This window comes from Punica granatum, chromosome 5 (genome assembly GCF_007655135.1).
Source record: "Punica granatum isolate Tunisia-2019 chromosome 5, ASM765513v2, whole genome shotgun sequence".
Taxonomy (NCBI): domain Eukaryota; kingdom Viridiplantae; phylum Streptophyta; class Magnoliopsida; order Myrtales; family Lythraceae; genus Punica; species Punica granatum.
Window position 1 is genome coordinate 17,027,121 of NC_045131.1, and position 17,960 is coordinate 17,045,080.

Sequence of the window (17,960 nt, forward strand, 5' to 3'; positions counted from 1 at the left end):
TAATTATACACCATACAAACTAAAATTGTGAAAGAAATTAAATAAATTTACAAAGCATAATAAGAACATTGATTATAAAATTATAATTGAATTATTCAAAAGCATTCATGCAACTTTAATGAAAAGTATTTTTAAAAATTGATTGTTCATAACTTTTATTTTCAATAAAAATAATATTAATAAGTAAATTAATATCTTAAACTGTGATAATTATTATACGTACAAATATAAATATATGAACACAAACCCGTGCAATGCACGTGATTGAAGTTAATTATATAATAATATTTCTAAACTACCATTATGGGTGATGGCCTAGTGGTTTGAAACTCACTCCCATGTGGTTTAGAGATCCCCCAAGTCTCGAGTTCAAATCCTCTTGGGGACATATGCTAGGGTGGACTCTTTGGCTTAGGTCTGGGGTTATCTCTGACTTTTGTGAACTATACTAGCCCCTAGTAGTGCTACGTTTACAGGGCCAGTACTTGTACTGGTTGTTCAGTTCGTCTGTTATGTTCGCGGTTAAACACGAGAGTTCGAACATTGCGTAGCGAAGGGCAGCAATGTTGTCATTACTGTTGTCCACCGTATTATTCATAAAAATAAATAAATAATATCTCTAAACTAATATGATTTCCTACAATATGATTTCTTACAACCCCATCATTGTCTCTTATCAAATTAAAAGGGCCATACATTATTCATTTTTTAGTTGCTATTAATCATCATCAATTAAGCTTAACACTTCAAATTGCCTTGATTTTCGCAGCCTCCCAGCCAGCCCAATGGTCATTTTTCATTTTTACATATCAACAATTCTTCTATATATATATATATATATATATATATATAGGCTCTTAACAAAGAAAAATAAATTTATGTTGAGACGCGTTGCAGCAATATCAATACCTTGAAACACTTTAAGCTGACAAGCTCATAACGTGATCTCTTTTAATCAAGTGAAATGAATCAACTTCTACAAGCAACTTCTTTTTTTTATCATTCTATATCTTAATTTATATTATTTTAAAAGTTTAATTTATACTTAATAGATATAAATATAAAATAAATTTTAGAAGAAATTAATTATAAAATTTTTATTAATAAATTTGCATTTTTAAAAGTTAAAAATAAATTTATATAAATTCTATGACAATTTCATTAAAAAAATATGGGGTAATTACACTGGTGGTCCAAAAAGTTTCAATAATGTATTAAGTTGGTCTAAAAAGTTTTTTTTGCTACTTGATGGTACAAAATGTTTCAAAAGTGTAACATGATAGTACAAACCGTTATCTCACCATTGACACCGTCAAGCGAAGCTGACGTGGCCGAAACGTGGTCGACACGTGGCTCTGATATGTTTTTAAGAGTTGGTGGAACGTTACATGATGGTTTAAACTCTTTTGAAATTATTACTTAATGGTCCAAAATGTTTTATAGATGTAACATAATGGTACAAAATATTTCTTTAATTAACTTAAAAGTCCACCCATGTCAATGGCGAGATGATGACGTTAATGGCGAGATAACAGTTTGTACTATCATGTTACAACTTTGAAACATTTTGTACTATCAAGTAGCAAAAAAAACTTTTTGGACCAACTTGATACATTAGTGAAACTTTTTGGACCACCAGTGTAATTACCCAAAAAATATAAAGGCATTATTCAATTGAAATCTATCATTAACAAATTTGCATTTAAAAAGTTAAAAATAAATTTTATATAAATTCTGTGATAATTTCATTATATAAATATAAAGGCATTATTCAATTGAAATCTATCTATCTATCTATCTATCTATCTATCTTCTATCTAAAGAAATTAAAACCGTTGCATAAGACTACATGGAGGGAGCGAGTGGGGTGAGTTTCCCCACTCGTGCAGACCCACCCTGCCTTTTTTTATTATTATTTTTTTAATTTTAGTTATTAATTTTCCGAATCTATTTAGCATTAGATGTTGAACTTTGTTCGATAATATGGTCCAACATATATATATATATATATATATTAATTTGTCATGTATTTCGTGCTATCATATTCTTTGGCTCGATTAAGTGATCGATTAAGTTTTAAATGATGGCTATGGACATCTCGTTAGAGTGTGGGATTTAATGTGCAGATACCGTGAGTGTTTTCTGATTCATGATGGATGGAATTAGATATTACACTAACCTCGATTACTTAAACGCAATTGAGAGGGTTATGATCTCAGATCGCACGTTTACATAATTATATGTATTAAGTCTCTGATCTCATCACAAAAGGGCTTAAGTCACATTCCTTGCTATATATATATATATATATATATATATATATAGTAAATTGCACCGGTGGTCCAAAAAGTTTCATGAATATTTTAAGTTGGTCCAAAATGTTTTTTTTTGTAACTTGTTGGTACAAAAAGTTTCAAAACCGTTTCAATGTAGTACATTCCGTCAATTACCTCTGCCGTTAACATTTTGTTGATGTGGCTCGTCATATGTGTCACTTTTGTTACGTGGAACCAATCATAGTTTACCACATCATTTAAGATGAAATAAAATTTGAAAAAGTCCAATAAAAATACAAAAAAATAGTAAAAATGTAGAAAAATAATAAAAAATTATTTTTAAAATTTTAGAACTTCTAAAAATAATAATATTAATTTTAAAAAAATTTAAAAATTTTAAAAATTTTAAAAATTATTCTAAAAATAATTTTAAACTTTTAATTTTAAATTTTAAATAATTTTTACTATTTTAAATTTTTTTTAAAAATGTTTAAAATTATTTTTAAAAACTTTTAAAAATAAGAAAAAATTATTTTAAAATATTTTAAAATATTTTTTTTCTAAATTTTTACTTTTTTATTATTTTTTATATTTTTATTGGAAATTTTCAAATTTTATTTTCTATTAAATGACGTAACGCACTATGATTGGTTCCATGTAACAAAAGTGATACATAGGATGCGCCACGTTAGCAAAATGTTAATGGCGTCAGAGGCAATTGACGGAATGTAGTACATTGAAACGGTTTTGAAACTTTTTGTACCAACAAGTTACCAAAAAAATATTTTGGACCAACTTGAAACATTCACGAAACTTTTTGGACCACTGGTGTAATTTACCCATATATATATATGTGTGTGTGTGTGTGTGTACATATAGCTTACTCTCTAAAGGGAAGTTGGCAAAGGTGTGTGTCCAACGTATAGACCTGGAAGACGCTAACCCGATTCTTGACTTCGAGAATTCGAATTCCGATGATGATTTCGGGTACGCTCTCGATCCGATGATATCGACATGTAAGATCCTCGAGCTAACATTTGAGAGTTAAATTAATCTCGGCTATTTCAGTTCAATTTGGGTCGGATCCACTAAGTAATGTAACTATCCCAATTATGCACCTATTCTAAAAAGAGGGGGCAAGTCGGGTGGGTTTTCCCACTCGCAAGAACTGACCCCAATCTTCTTTTGAAAACCTTTTTTAAAATTTTCTCCAATCTTATTACAGTACGATTCAGCAGTGAAAAGGTTATCTTTATACAAGCAGTGAAAATGTTATCTCCATTCATTAGGTTAGGGGGCGTTTGGTTTCAGAGTTAAAGTAATTTTGATTTTGATTTTGATTTTGATTGTGGAAAAAGACAAATGAGATGGTATTATAAATTTGACTTGGGAAACGTGTGTTTTTGTTGTGTAGTGGGTAGAGTTAAAATCAAAATCATGATTCTAAAATAATTTTATCAAACCAAACAGGCCCTAATAGATCTTTATACAAGGCCTGCTTGGCGAAAACAAGGAAAGAAATATCATGAAATAAGAAAGTGAAAATCTACGCCTAATCTACGCTCAACAATTATGGTACATAATATACATAATTGGGAAGAAAATCTTTACTAATAGATCTACTTAATATTCGAGATTTAAATGGATCTCGACTAATTCAGTTGCAATCCTGATTAACTCCACTATGTAATAAAACTCTTCCAATTGGCCCCGTTTGTTTTCAAAAAATTTGATTTTAACTTTAACTTTAACTTTAACTCAACACACTACACAACAAAAACACACGTTTCCCAAGTCAAATTTATAATTACATCTCATTTGTCCTTTTCCACAATCAAAATCAAAATCAAAATCAAAATCAAAGTAACTTTAACTCTGAATCCAAACGGCCCCGATCCCATCCGGGGGTGGATCTAGCTTATATCTATAGTGTGTCAATTGACCCAATAAATTTTGGGAATGTTTGTTGAAGGACCCATATTCGCTAATAATTTTCACTTCAGACCAATGAATGTTAAAAGAAATTAAAAAAATTTTGTTTAAAATTTAAATTGAACCCACTTTCTTCTTTCTTCTTTCCCTTGTTCTCATAAGTGAAAAGAAATTAACTTCGGATAAGTCCAAAAAAGTTCTCACAAATCTCTCTTTTAGAGAGGGCTATCATAAGAATATATTCAATTTCAATGATAGTTTTTATTTGCATTATTATTTTCAATATTCTTTACCACATATTATAGAAATATGTTCGACAGTTACCGACTAAATTTTCAGAATTTCTCCAGACTTTAAAAATATCTTTACCAATGTAATATCAAGGATTTTTTAAAAATAATTTAAAAATTCAAATGTAAAGAATAGTATAATAAATAAAAATAAGAACCTAATTTGATTTTGCATAATCTATTCTTATATTATAACAATAAAATTTTCTATCTATCGAAAAACGGTTAGAAAATTACAAAGAATAATCAAAAAAGTTTGTTGTAGATTTATGTACTTCGACCGAATATTTTCACTCTTTACAGACGGAGAAAGTGAAATTTCTTGGCACATAAAATTAAAAATTGTCTAGATTATAAGCCACCAGTGAAAAATAATAAACTGGGTCTTGAGTTTAAATCTTATGAATACAGACAAACGGGGTCGTTTGGATTCAGAGTTAAAGTTACTTTGATTTGGATTTTGATTTTGATTGTAGAAAAGGACAAATGAAATGTAATTATAAATTTGACTTGGGAAACGTGTGTTTTTGTTGTGTAGTGTGTTGAGTTAAAGTTAAAGTTAAAGTTAAAATCAAATTCTTTGAAAACAAACGGGGTCGGGAGTTTAATGAGTGTCAACTAACTCAAATCCCATGTCGACCCACTATAGAATAAAGCTATCCAAATTATGGATGTTTTGCATTCACAAGATTCGAACTCGGGATCCTACTTAAGGGAAATAGGGATTAACCCGTTTGGATTGAGAGTTAACTGATTTTAACTTTAACTTTAACTTTAACTCAACACACTACACAACAAAAATACACATTTCTCAATTCAAAAATTTTAACTTTAACTTTAACTCAACACACTACACAACAAAAAATACACGTTTTCCAAGTCAAATTTATAATCACATCTCATTTGTCATTTTCCACAATCAAAATCAAAATCAAAATCAAAGTAACTTTAACTCTGAATGCAAACGGCCCTAAACCACCCAAAACCAATCTACTGTGTTTTTTTTAACACTTATGAGGTTAGAGGTGTCAGATATGTGTTCTCACATTTTCTTTTTAATTTTTTAGCTCAATTTTTTAAATTTTACCGAAATATTTTCTTATAAATTCCATTTCAAACTTTCATTTTTCTTAATTCATATCCTTCAAAAACTTCTCTCTTATTTTAAACTATATACCATTTTCTAATTATAATTGGCGATGTAAACAAAATATGAGATTTTTATCGATGATTTTCTTATAAAATTATATTTTGATAAAAGTGAGAAAATATAATTCTACGTGTTTCTAGCTAATAAATAAATGTAATTTTTTTGCGCACCACCCAATATTCGGAAAGCCCAATAGATATAGATTAATCTAGGATCGAGTCATGTCAGCTCACTGAAAGGTAAAATTCTCTCGACGTAGATTTGTTCCATTGATAAGATGCAAACTCAATATCTTATTTAAGGAAAACAAAAGATGTGGACCAAAGGAGAATTTTGTGGTTAAATTAAATAATTAAAATTACTTTCTCATGATCTAATGGTTGTTATTTTTGTATTTATTTATTATGAGTTTTTTAAGGAAAAAAATACCAATTACTTTTTCCTTCCTTTACAATAATATAGATATAATTCATAAAAAATATATAGATAAAGAATTCATACTTTTTTGACATATTGCCTAAAAATGTGTACAGTTCAAGCACCGTATAAATATGTATTTTTTCTACTTTTACTAACTGTCATTTTATACTACTCTGCATATTATTTTTCCAGATGGATTACAGATTAGCTTGGTTGAACTGAAGAACCATTTTTGACAGTGGGGATCAGCTTGGAGGACTTCTTAGATAACCTTATTTATTTTATATTTTATAGATAATTAAGCATTATAAGGGAACCTTGAAAGTATGTTACGACCTGAAATTTTTTTGTATAATTACTCTTTTGGTATTTGGAGATTATTAATAATTTATTGGGATGTTTGATATGTGATTTACTTGATAACATAATTAATTTAAAATTGAAGGTCTAGCATATTGAAATATTAGTAAGTTTTGAATTATTAAAAGTTTAGGGAAAATACTGCTGAAATTTCGGGTCGCAACAATTTTATTGTCAAAAAATTAAATATGTTTTTTCTTAACAAACAGAGCCACGCATTGCCCTGTAGCGAAGCGCAGGCTTCCGCACTAGTTTTACCTTAACCCAAAATCTCTTGAACCGCATCAGGTGCCTGCTAGCGGCTTTGAAGATGAAGACTCAGTTTGACATTTGTTTGGCCAGTGTTCTTTCCCTTTCTAATCCTATATAAATAAATTGATGATTGATATCATGTAAAATGAATTGAAGCTAAAAGAATTATCCTTTGATGATGACCCGTATCTTTGTACAATGTGCAGCCAAGATAAGATAAGGAAGAAATCCTATAAAATTTTGAAATGATAAATAAATAAATCCTAACTATATATAATAAGACATCCTAACCTATATATATATATTTATTATGAAATGATGAATAATTCTTAACTATACATATATATATATATATATATGTTATATATGGGTAAATTCTCAGAAAAATACAAACTTTTACTCTCTCTTTTTTCTAATTTTAACATGAATTTTTAACTTTATTTAATAAAATCACAAACTTAGAAAAAGGTTTCACATTTGGTACCGCTGTGAACTCACCAGACATTTTTAGCAGAAAAAGCTTATATAGACCGTTAACAATGTTGACGTGGATAACGGCAATCCGGATTTGTCGATGTGCATAACGTTGTGGACTCACCCGACATTTCTAGCAGCAGTGCTCTATGACAATTATGGCAAAAAGTACGTCCAGATTTGGGGCTTTTGAGCCCTAAAAATGGGAAAATTTTCAGAATTTTAATTAGTCATGGACTGCCATTATCCACATCGATACTGTTAACCGTTTACATAAGCTTTTTTTGTTAGAAATGTCGGGTGAGCCTACAGCGTGCCAAACGTGAAACCATTTACTAAGTTTGTGATTTTATTGGACAAAGTTAAAAGTTCGTGTTAAAATTAGAAAAAAAGTAAAATGTTTGTATTTTTTTTTTGAAATTTACCTTGTAATATATATTATAGTTTATTTCTGTAATATCATCAAATAAGTAAATTAAGGGCTTCAGCACGTTTCATTTTATCATATGTTTAGAACCACAGGAATTTTGAATGCCCTTTTACGTATGGAACTTCTTGTACTCCTCTCCTAAAAAATTAACGGGCATCAGAAATCCTACCGAGGACAATCGGACGAAATATATACTCATTCCAAGTTTAAAAGTAGCATCATTATGTTACGTGACACATACCTATTCCTTCACTCATTTCGTACGTTCTATCCTTTTGTTTGGATTACGAGGATAAAAGAGGGAAATGAAGGATTTCGGAATCCTTACAAGGCCTTATGTAAAATATAAGAAGGGAATGACATTTGATCGACTCATTTTCGTTTCATTTTCCTTGGAAGTCTTCCAATTTTTAAAAATTAAATTATATGAAGAGGGGAAAAAACAAATATTAAAAAAATTTAAAATGTTATTATATTAATTTAATATACAATAACAGATAATAGCTTTTCAATTACAAAAACAAAAGAAACTAAATTCATCGCTCCCATTGCCAAAGTGAAATTCAAACAATAGATAGGCAATGAAAGAAGTTGTCATTTATGGCGCCCCAAACACCCACTTCTTCCCAATAATTTTCCAATCCGCCAAAGAAATTTATTGGAGGCTTCGGTGGTTTCATAGATTTACCAAGTCCAACGAAATCCTTCTCTGCTAAGAAAACACCCATTTTCACACTAACCTATTCCCTACCCTTTGACGAGTTAGGTTGTCGGAAAGGGAAGAAGAGGGTCACCGATTTGATTACGGGTTGCACATAGAGACCCCAAAATTGGGAATTTCCTCCCCCAACTGCAATAGTACTCGAAATCGAGCGACCCCTTTTGCGTTTGATTTGATTCTTGTTTGGTTAAAGGACTGATGGGGCAGAAGCAATCGAAAGACGAATTGCTGTATAATCAGGTCAATTATGGCAACATCGAAGGCATCAAAGCTCTTTGCAGAGATGGTGCCAGTCTCGAGGTTAGCATTTCCTGTTCCTTTTTTTCGTTATTTTCATGTTCTTTGTCATGAAGGATTGAGCTCTTCATCTGGGTTTATGTTCTTAACGTCGATGATCAAGTCAAAATGAAATTTTCATATGATTTTGTTGTCGATAGTCGAGTGGAAGGAGATTGCCGAATCAGGGAGTTGTGACTGAAGCGTTTGATTTTTCGGTATTGTTATTGTTCATGATGAGTAATTTGATATGCTATTGATAATGACTTCTTCTGGTGCAGTGGATGGATAGAGAGGGAAAAACGCCATTGATCGTGGCATCTCTGAACCCGCAGCTATACGATGTCGCCAAAACTCTTGTAGAACTGGGTGCCAATGTCAATGCTTACCGTCCCGGTATTTGTCTCTAGTGGGCCCTTAGATCTCTTATGCTTAATCTGCTTACAAACTTATGTTACATTTTTACCTAAAGGGATAGATTGATAAATAGGGAGGGCGTAGTGTGCTGCTGTGTTTCTGCAATTAAGGTTACTTAGAATGAGATGGACTTGTATTGTGTTAACTGCTGAGCTTAGGGTTCTTGAAGCAGCTCTCAGGCTTATGTAGTCATAATTAGAAGCGACCTGCTGGTTTTAATGTAAAACATTGTAATTTTGTTTGCTTATGGAGAAACTCTCCAATTTCTACTTTTATGTGGAAGAAACTTTATTAATCCTTTTTTTTTCGGTGTTCTCTTGACAATTTCTGGTAAAAAAGTAGTCCTGTGTTTTCATTAGAAAAGAAGGTTTTGGAAATGCAGCTGGACAAATTTTCCTCAAATTGTGTATTCCTTTTGAAGATGGAGAAAGGGATAAAAAGCAAAGCAATATGTCAAAACCCACACTTTATGTAATTGATAGATCAATACTTTGATTCTTATTATAGATAGGGAATACATACGTTCCGATCTTTTATTTGCTTGGATGGGGGCAGCTATGATTAATTTCTAGAGCAATGTTTTCTTTCAATCATGCTTTTGACAGTCGTTTTTGCAAATATGGGGCTACATATGCCCCACTTTTCCCCTTGCTGTTTTACCAATATCTCGGTTGTTGAATGGAGTTTAGGTCGAAATGGTGGCACTCCTTTACATCATGCGGCAAAGCGAGGTCATGAGAGCACTGTCAGGTTACTTCTTTCTCACGGAGGTACACCTCTGTGACTTGTTACCAATCAATTAAATCACTTACCTCTGAAATTTGGGACTTGTTTTCTCCCCTCTTTACTGTTCTCACATATCTCTTCAAATCATTAGCAAACCCATTGGTGATGAACGACGACTGTCAAACTCCCTTGGATGTTGCAAGAGCAAAGGGATACGCTAATGTTGTCCGTACAATTGAGGTAATGTATAATTTCTTTTGTTAAGCTATTGCAGCAGTTAGTTTGTGGTTGGAAGTTTTAGTTATGATACTATACCTTGGTTGTCTGCTTTCTACGGTCATCAGGGTCATATGTGCTTGTTCTCTGGTTGGATGCGGGAGTTTTATGGGCCCGGGTTCCTCGAAGCACTTGCTCCTCAGCTGCTTTCAAGAAAAGTGTGAGTTTTGAACTGCAGCCTCACTTCATTAATGCTATGCCATGAGTTGTAGTGCTTTCGTGATTCTCGCGTGCCATTTTTTCCCTTTTCTGTTGGGATTACCATTACTTATGTCTGTAGTGATTTTTCATCTTAGAAATTTCAAAGTTTGTATCTCAAGCCACTTTGTACATTGATCAGGGGGAACAAAGAAAAGAAGAAAGTAATTAGGAATTGAAGGTTAAGAAGACCCAATTCAGAAGCTATTTTCTGATGCTTTCTTAGATGGCCCTTTGCTTTGACAACCTTAAGCTGATTTTTTCTAGCCCACTTTCACATTTGCTTATGTTTTATATTTGTATTTTTGACATGAGTGTTGCTATATCCCCTCTAATAATCAATTTAAAAATCCTCCTGATTCGAAATCCCACTCACAATGGATGAATTATAATGTACACAATATCCAAGGACTATTCAATAGATGTGAGTAAAAAGTTGAATTAGAGGATTTTTATGCACACCACTTAGGAGGATTTAGCATTTTTATTTTGACATATGGATTTACAATCAATCTACCCTTTGAATATTTCTATGTACATTTTGAAAGGAAAAGGTGAGTTACAACTGTTTTTTTTTTTTTGACAGTTGGGTTGTTGTCTATCCTTGTGGTTCTCGAATCCCCAAGGCACCATTCAAATTGGAGCTGGCAATTTACACCAGCGTGCAGGTTCAGCAGCGTGGCATATTTAATATCTTGCTGTTATGTTTGTTTAGGATGTTCAAATATGACTATTAATAAAATTAGTATGGTTAGTTATTTCCTCAGCATTCATGGATCAGTTCTCATTTATTTTATGTTATTATAGTCTTGTAGTTCCTATGGATATGTTTTGCTTTCTTGAAAAATTGGGAAACAAGAAGACTGAAACGTGTCTTCCACTTTGTGCTCTGTTCTCCAATTAAAATAAAACTGACGCTTGATCATTTTCTAAAGCTTCATGTATGAAAACCTATCTTTCAAAACCAAACATCTTATATCACCTCATACTATTGTTGTCGTGCAGGATGCCCAACCGCGTTCAGTTATTGCATTGTGGAAAGCAAACCTGGAAGATCCAAAGTTCTACCATACAGATACATCAGTGATAATTGTTGATAATACCACCAGTAACTCTCTCTCCTACTGCATTCTCTTAATATAAATGTCTGTCTGATCAGTGGTGGTTTGCCAATTCATTGTGTGTGCGCGGTCTTTTAATCGGGCTCTTTATTTAAATGCATATAGTCTCAAAAGGCCGGAGGCGGAGGCGAAGGTGTAAGCCTCGAACAGTAACCTATAGGCGTAAGTACATGTAGTTATGACTGAATACTTGCTTATTTTCAAGTCAGTAGGGGATATTTCTGAAATCCAAAGAGAAGTGATCAATGAGTCGAGTTAAACTAACCTAGAGTAGCCCGCATCCCACCGAGCTTCTGGTTCAATTCAAATTCCTCAATAAGTGGGAAAGAATTGGCCTTTTGTTTGTTAACAAATTTAGAATGTGTTTGGATTTAGAGTTGAGTTGAGTTGAGTTTTGATTTTAATTAGTTTGTAATGATTGTATTGTTGAATTATGAGAAAAAATGTGAAAAAGTAGTGAATAGTTGAAATAAAGTAATAATTAAGTAATGATTATGTTGTTGAATTATGAGAAAAAGTGTAAAAAGGTAATGAATAGTTGAGATAAAGTAATGATTAAGTAATAATTGTGTTGCTGAATTGAAAATAAGTTAAGTTGAGTTGAGTTGAGTAAAAAAAAAATTTAAAATCCAAACACACCCTTAAGTAGCTCCTTTTTAGTTGGTGTTAAATATTAAATACAATCATGAATGGCTTGATCCTTGTCCCTTCTAGAGGCACGAATTAAGCTGGCACCAGGGAATGAGAATGAAAAGGTGCAACTTCAGTGGTTCTGTGATGCATGCAAAGGGATTACACAGGTACAGTCAATTCTAATTACCCTTGCTAACTTACCTTTACTCTTGCTATTATTTCTTGATGATGCCCATGTATCACATAATCGTCATTGATGCAGAGGAAAATTGTGAACATTGCAAGTCCCACTGCACTTTATATAAAATGCCATGTTAAATTAGGACCATTTATACAATGATATCGCTATATTTGTCCTATTATTCTGAACATAAATATTGGAACTTTCACATGGCTCAGGCAAGGCAACCCGCATTTCTCCAGAGTGCGAACCCACCTGCATCCGCGTCTGCTCCCCCATCTTCAGAAGACATGGAACTTGCTATGGCAATCAATGCCTCAATCCAGACTGCAGCAATGCACCCTGAGATTCCATCTCCTATCCTTCCTGCTGAACCTTCGCCAATGAAAGAGAACGACTCCACCGTTACAACTCACCACACATCATCACAATCAGGAGGAGCTGAGGTCAGCTCCTTAAAATCTGCTCCATCTGCTCCACCAGTGGATACTGAGATCACGGAAGATGGCCCGATACATTACCCGACTATTGACCTAGGTTCCGTGGACTTCACTTCTCCCTCCCCTGCTGTTGAGGACTTGTCGGCCAGCACAAGTGGGAGCAAAGGAGAAGTTAGTGATAAGGAGTCTTCATCTTGTGTGATATGTTTGGATGCCCCAGTGGAGGGAGCCTGCATCCCTTGCGGCCATATGGCAGGATGCATGACCTGCCTGAACGAGATCAAAGCCAAGAAGTGGGGCTGCCCTGTCTGCCGCGCCAAGATCAACCAAATTGTCAGGCTGTATGCTGTTTAAGCTGAAAGCAGATGTGCTTGAAGCGGGTTGAGAGTAAGTTCCTTTCTGAGTATTAATCAGATTAATTATACGATTAGTTAATATCTGCTGCCATGTTTCTCGAGAAGAGGATTTTAATAAGTCAGACCTGCAAAATAGACTCTAGCTACTCTGGTCACTGGGAATATGGTATCTCAGTTTGAATTACTTAAAGTGGTCCAAGGCCTGTCAAAATTGAGATCTCACATGGCAAGGTTGAAGTGAATCATGGAGAAAATATATTACGACACATGCAAAGTCAGTGTTGAAATTTAAAAGGACCAATACATATAACAATTAACCCCTGCAATGCGGAAAAAAGAAATCAATTTTAGTTGGCACTAAGAGATTAAATATGTCGTAAAATATCTTTAAAGGTGGTAGATTGTTTTCACTTAGATGCTTAATTTGTCGATTTTCTTTAGTCATTTCTAATTTGTTATGAGCAATATGTATGTAGTTGTTTTAAAGAAGCCCAGATGGTCCTCCAGACATTGATGTAGACCCAGTCCCAAAGGGAAAAGAAGAGACCCATTCTCCTTATTATGCTAAAATTTGGCTATAATTTAGGATCATCTTTTGATTAACTTAAGCTCAATCAAGTAGTTTCCGCTGCTTTTACTGAGTGAACTTGTGTCCGTGTTTACCTATATGTCTTTTTTTTTGGTACGACAACATGCCATAGAATATAAAAGTGTAAACTGGTCCTACTCTTATGGCTCGGGATTGGGATTTTGAGACCTTGAACTCTGTTCATCCTCAAAAAGCAACCAAGTCGGGCCAGTTCTCTCGGTGAACTTACAAGAAGCAAACACTTTTGTTTAAGTTTCTATAGTAGGACAGTCTAAATGATATTCTACATTAATCGTATAGATCTATTTCGACCTGTTGGACCTCAGGAACCTACAGCTTGGCCTGTGCCAGCCCATTCTGGTTCTGTATGCTGTGTTCCCTTTTGACTTCATTCACATCATGCCACACTAAACTAAGAACCTTCAATACGACCCTAGGAAATCTCAATCCCAGGAATGTCCAAATAATCAATGAAATGGCGAGTTTGAATGAGTTGGAAAGTTTGAACATTGATCGTCGTGAAGTTTTAAAAAAAAAAATTGCAGGATGCCATTGCTGCTGAATATTTTTACAGACTAACAGTATAATAATCCTCTTCATACATTTTATGCAGAGGGCAAGGACATCCCGGTGCAGAATGGAGAATTGGGATATTTTGTCGTATTTACTATGTCACACGGTTCTTCAAACAGCTTTCTGGGGCCAGGTTTGGAGGTGTTGTACTAAACCGTGTAAGTCTCGACTTAGAGGCTGAGAACACGTTTTGAATTTATCTGTTGTGTGAAGTGGGTTGGACAGACTTAATTGTGTACAGAGGTTATACACTGCAAATTACTTGTAAATTTTGCGAACAGCTTGGTTGTTTTAGAGTCATTGCGGTTCCAGTCTCTGCAGATATGTAACATATGCTGCGAGGAAAAGAAAATTGTCTTCAGACATGGCATAAGAAATGTGTTGGAATTCATGTGTCCTTTTAGGTTTCCTTATAACTAGGTAAGCAGTCGGGTTGCTTGGTTGTTATTGGTCTTGGTTGAAATTATAATTAACTGGGAGGTTGATATGCTTTACGCTGTCCCAGAGCCCACCAAAGAATGGTTATCAATTTGATTACTTGTTTTTTAGTTGGCTTGGGAGTAGATTGGTCGAGCTATTCAGGATTGATTTGGTGAATATCAGAATTTCTGTTGCCTCATCACCATGTTCTGTAGACGAGTGGCCGGGTGCCTTACTATTGACCAACTGGATCTGTGACTTAGATTGCTAGAGGATATAGACCTCGAGGGCAATGTCTATCGAGTTTGAAGTAGTTGGCTGGAGGCTACACTAAATTCTTTTAGACTCCGATTCAAATAGAGATCCAAGCTAAAAGTTGACATAGATTCTCGATTGGTGGTGAATGTGATGTCCTTTCATGCGATCGTCCTTGTTTTAAATTATTAGCTATCATGAATGTGTCTAAAGTATTGCAAGCGGAAACAAAATTTGGCTCTACCTATTGACTGAGGATAACCATAATCTCATTGAAAAAAATATTTTCAACATTTCAACTAGTTGTAAAAAAGAATAATAAAAATGCTCATGGTTCTAAGTTTTTGCTAATGTGCTACTTTATATTAGGGAAGATAGCACCATATTACATGATTTTTTGCCATTTTTTATACTGCAGCAAATAATTGAAATCATTTCTTGATACAGCACAAAAGAAGAAAATAAAAATGCACCGAACAGCATGTCGTCAGTAGTCCACCAAAAAATGAAACGAATGTTGACGTGGTAACTTTTTTGGGGAGAATTTTGTGTAAATAACAACTTTAAGGCCCTAAAACAATTTAAATATAATATAATACATTTAAAAAAAAAGAAAATTAAAGTTGGGATCGAAGGAGGGGGTGGGGCACCCCCACTGGCCACCCACCCTCCGATCGGGGTCGCCGATTGACTTAGATCAGGCCGGTGAACCTGATCAAAGGTTGGGTGGCTGACAGGGGCAACCCCGCCCCTCAATTTGAGGGATTTCAGCCACATTAAAAAAGGTATTTTTAGCATACCAATAGTTAGTAAAATACTAAATAAAAATGTTCGTGAGTTTAAGCTTTTGCTGATGTGCTAATTTATATTTCAACATTTTAGGATACACTCTAAAAGGGATAATGATTAAGATAGTCTTAAAAGTTTTGCATTTTTTACTTTAAATTCTATAAGTTTAATTTTGTACAAAATAATCATAAATCGTTTCAAAAAGTGACTATTTCAGTTCATTTCGTAACTGGTTGTCATGAAGTCGTTGATCTGGACTTAACGCCGTTAAATTCATCCGAGCTGGCTATAAATTGTCCACGTGTCGATTTTTTATTAGAAAAAATTAAAAATCACATAATATTAAACATGAAAAGAAAACAAAAATTAAAAAAATAAAGAAAGAAAGAAAGAAAGCCCCAACCCTTCTCCGACTAGGTGGGGGCCTTGACGTCGGCCGCCACCCCGGGATGAGGGTCATGGCCTTCTTGTTCGAATCGAGCTGGCTTCTTGCATAAGGGATTTGCCACACAAACTGTCATATGCGCACCATGAAGAGAAGAATGCTGAGACAAAAGGAGACAAAATCATCATCTATCGGAACAAATCAACATCAAAAATCAGGAAATCAACTATCTAAAGAACAAGCTAAGGTATTCGATCTCAGCAACCTTCTAGTGAGAGAAAGTCCACATCCTTCCCTATCTTCCATCCACCATTAAACAATTCCCATCACATTTTTCTGTTAGTTTGCACTAATTAATCCATTTTCCTTATATATATATATATGTATGTATGTATAGATACATATAGAAATATCTCCATTCTCGTTGCTTTCTGATAGCATTACGCTGATTGGGATAGCAGAGACCAAACACAGAGAGGGGGAAGAGAGAGAGAGAGAGAGAGAGAGTCGATTTCACTCCTTCGGGGTCAATCGATTTTGATCCATCGATCTGCGGATTAATTTGGGTTGTGGGCTTGATCTGCACTGTTATCTTCCGGCTCTTCTGTCTCTTTGTCTTCGATTTGGTAATTGTCGAGCTGAATTGACTGTCAAGTGAGCTGAATTGGCTGTCGGCCACCTCGTCCTGGGGATTGGGGGTCATCGACGGCCCCCAATCCCAGCAACCACCCAGTTCGATAAGGGCTGGAATTTTCTTTCTTTCTTTCTTTTTATTTTTTTTCTTTTCTTGTTTAATATTCTGCATTTTTAATTTTTTTCAACAAAAAATCGACACATGAACAATTTGTAGCCAGCTCAGACAAATTTAATGGCGTTAAGTCCTTATCAACGACTCCGTGACAACTGATTACAGAATTGACCAAAACAGTCACTTTTCAAAACAATTTAAACTGTTTTTACAAAATTTAAATTTATAGGATTCGAAGTAAAAAAATATGAAACTTTTAGGACCATCATGATGATCCTCCCCACTTTAAAATATTAAAAATTGGGTGAAAACAAAATTCGAATTTCATGGGCCTGTTCCCAAGAAAAAAAAAATCCTCCGAATCCCGCCAAAAGTTTTCTGGCTGATCGAAATTTTCGGGTGGATTTTCAAGGATTTTCCAAGGTAATTTTACAAGAGATTTGAGTTATGGTCCCCGGGAATGGCAGAATTTGTTGTAGGGCGATGACAGCCCATTGAACGAGCCATAAAACCAGTCAACAATTGGTCCAGACATGAATACGTTCACAACCTTAAGGAGACCTGCAAAAGAGGTTCTTCTTCAGCAGAGAGGTTCTTCTTCAGCCCACATACGGGCCTCAAGGAGACCAACTTGAAAAATTACTAGGCTAAATGCTTGCGTGATGCTGGATTTCTTTTTTCTTTTTTTTTTTTGTTATTGAAAATTATAAGTTACGATTATAGTAAAATATTATTACGGGTCCATCTCAAGGAGGAGGCGAGTCGGCATCTTTTCTCCACTCGCCACCTCTTTTTTTTTGTAATTTTTATTTTTTACAACTTAACCCATTTTCTTTTCTATTTTCAAATCCGATAAAAAGATGTACCACATAATTCGATCGATGTGTTTTCTCAAAAAGATCCTATCGTAATTGAGGTCGACGATTTATTTCTTTTTAGTTATTTCAAATCCGATCCGAAAAAAATACCATGTAACCAAAAGATTCGATCGTAACGTCGTCGCATTACTCCTTTTTTTTTTGGTTATTTCAAATCCGACTCCAATGAGATTTCACATAATTCTCCATCAATGCGTTCCGCCAAAAGATCCCATTGTTAGGTGGAAACAATATGCCTTTTTAGTATTTTCAAATCTAACTCGAATGAGGTACCACGTAATCTGATTGACATATTACGGCAAATAATCCAATCGTAATCTCCCTTTTTTTTTTCTTTTTTTTTGTGATTTTCATTTTTAAAAATCCCCTCCCATTTAGCGTTTTCGAATCCGAT

At 34.0% G+C, this 17,960-nt stretch overlaps 1 protein-coding gene and 1 long non-coding RNA gene across 3 annotated transcripts; one reads left to right on the top strand and one right to left on the bottom strand.

The window, feature by feature from the left end:
• Positions 1-8,141: 8,141 nt before the first annotated feature.
• Positions 8,142-14,507, top strand: LOC116208039 (putative E3 ubiquitin-protein ligase XBAT35). 2 transcript variants are annotated; one of them, XM_031541232.1, is made up of 11 exons: positions 8,142-8,605; positions 8,863-8,977; positions 9,688-9,768; positions 9,876-9,964; positions 10,069-10,160; positions 10,785-10,866; positions 11,204-11,306; positions 11,425-11,481; positions 12,034-12,119; positions 12,352-12,960; positions 14,132-14,507. In XM_031541232.1, exons 1-10 carry the CDS (start codon positions 8,504-8,506, stop codon positions 12,925-12,927), a joined length of 1,383 nt encoding a protein of 460 aa, XP_031397092.1. In that variant the 5' UTR covers positions 8,142-8,503; the 3' UTR covers positions 12,928-12,960; positions 14,132-14,507. The 2 variants fall into 2 exon arrangements, with proteins under 2 accessions (XP_031397092.1, XP_031397093.1); XM_031541233.1 differs by lacking the exon at positions 11,425-11,481 and having other exon boundaries at positions 8,143-8,605.
• A 1,331-nt stretch (positions 14,508-15,838) lies between these two features.
• On the bottom strand, positions 15,839-16,758 carry LOC116208040. The gene is made up of 2 exons (XR_004157003.1): positions 16,206-16,758; positions 15,839-16,100 (listed from the first exon to the last, which is right to left on the bottom strand). It is a non-coding gene; the product is annotated as an uncharacterized LOC116208040 (long non-coding RNA).
• Positions 16,759-17,960: the final 1,202 nt, after the last annotated feature.

What these genes read in the sequence shown, in the direction of transcription:
- LOC116208039 (XM_031541232.1), top strand. Translation starts at nt 8,504, where the DNA reads ATGGGGCAGAAGCAATCGAAAGACGAATTGCTGTATAATCAGGTCAAT. An exon ending in GTTACTTCTTTCTCACGGAG is followed by an intron (nt 9,769 to 9,875) that starts GTACACCTCTGT and finishes TCAAATCATTAG; the next exon opens with CAAACCCATTGGTGATGAAC. An exon ending in CAGCTGCTTTCAAGAAAAGT is followed by an intron (nt 10,161 to 10,784) that starts GTGAGTTTTGAA and finishes TTTTTTTGACAG; the next exon opens with TTGGGTTGTTGTCTATCCTT.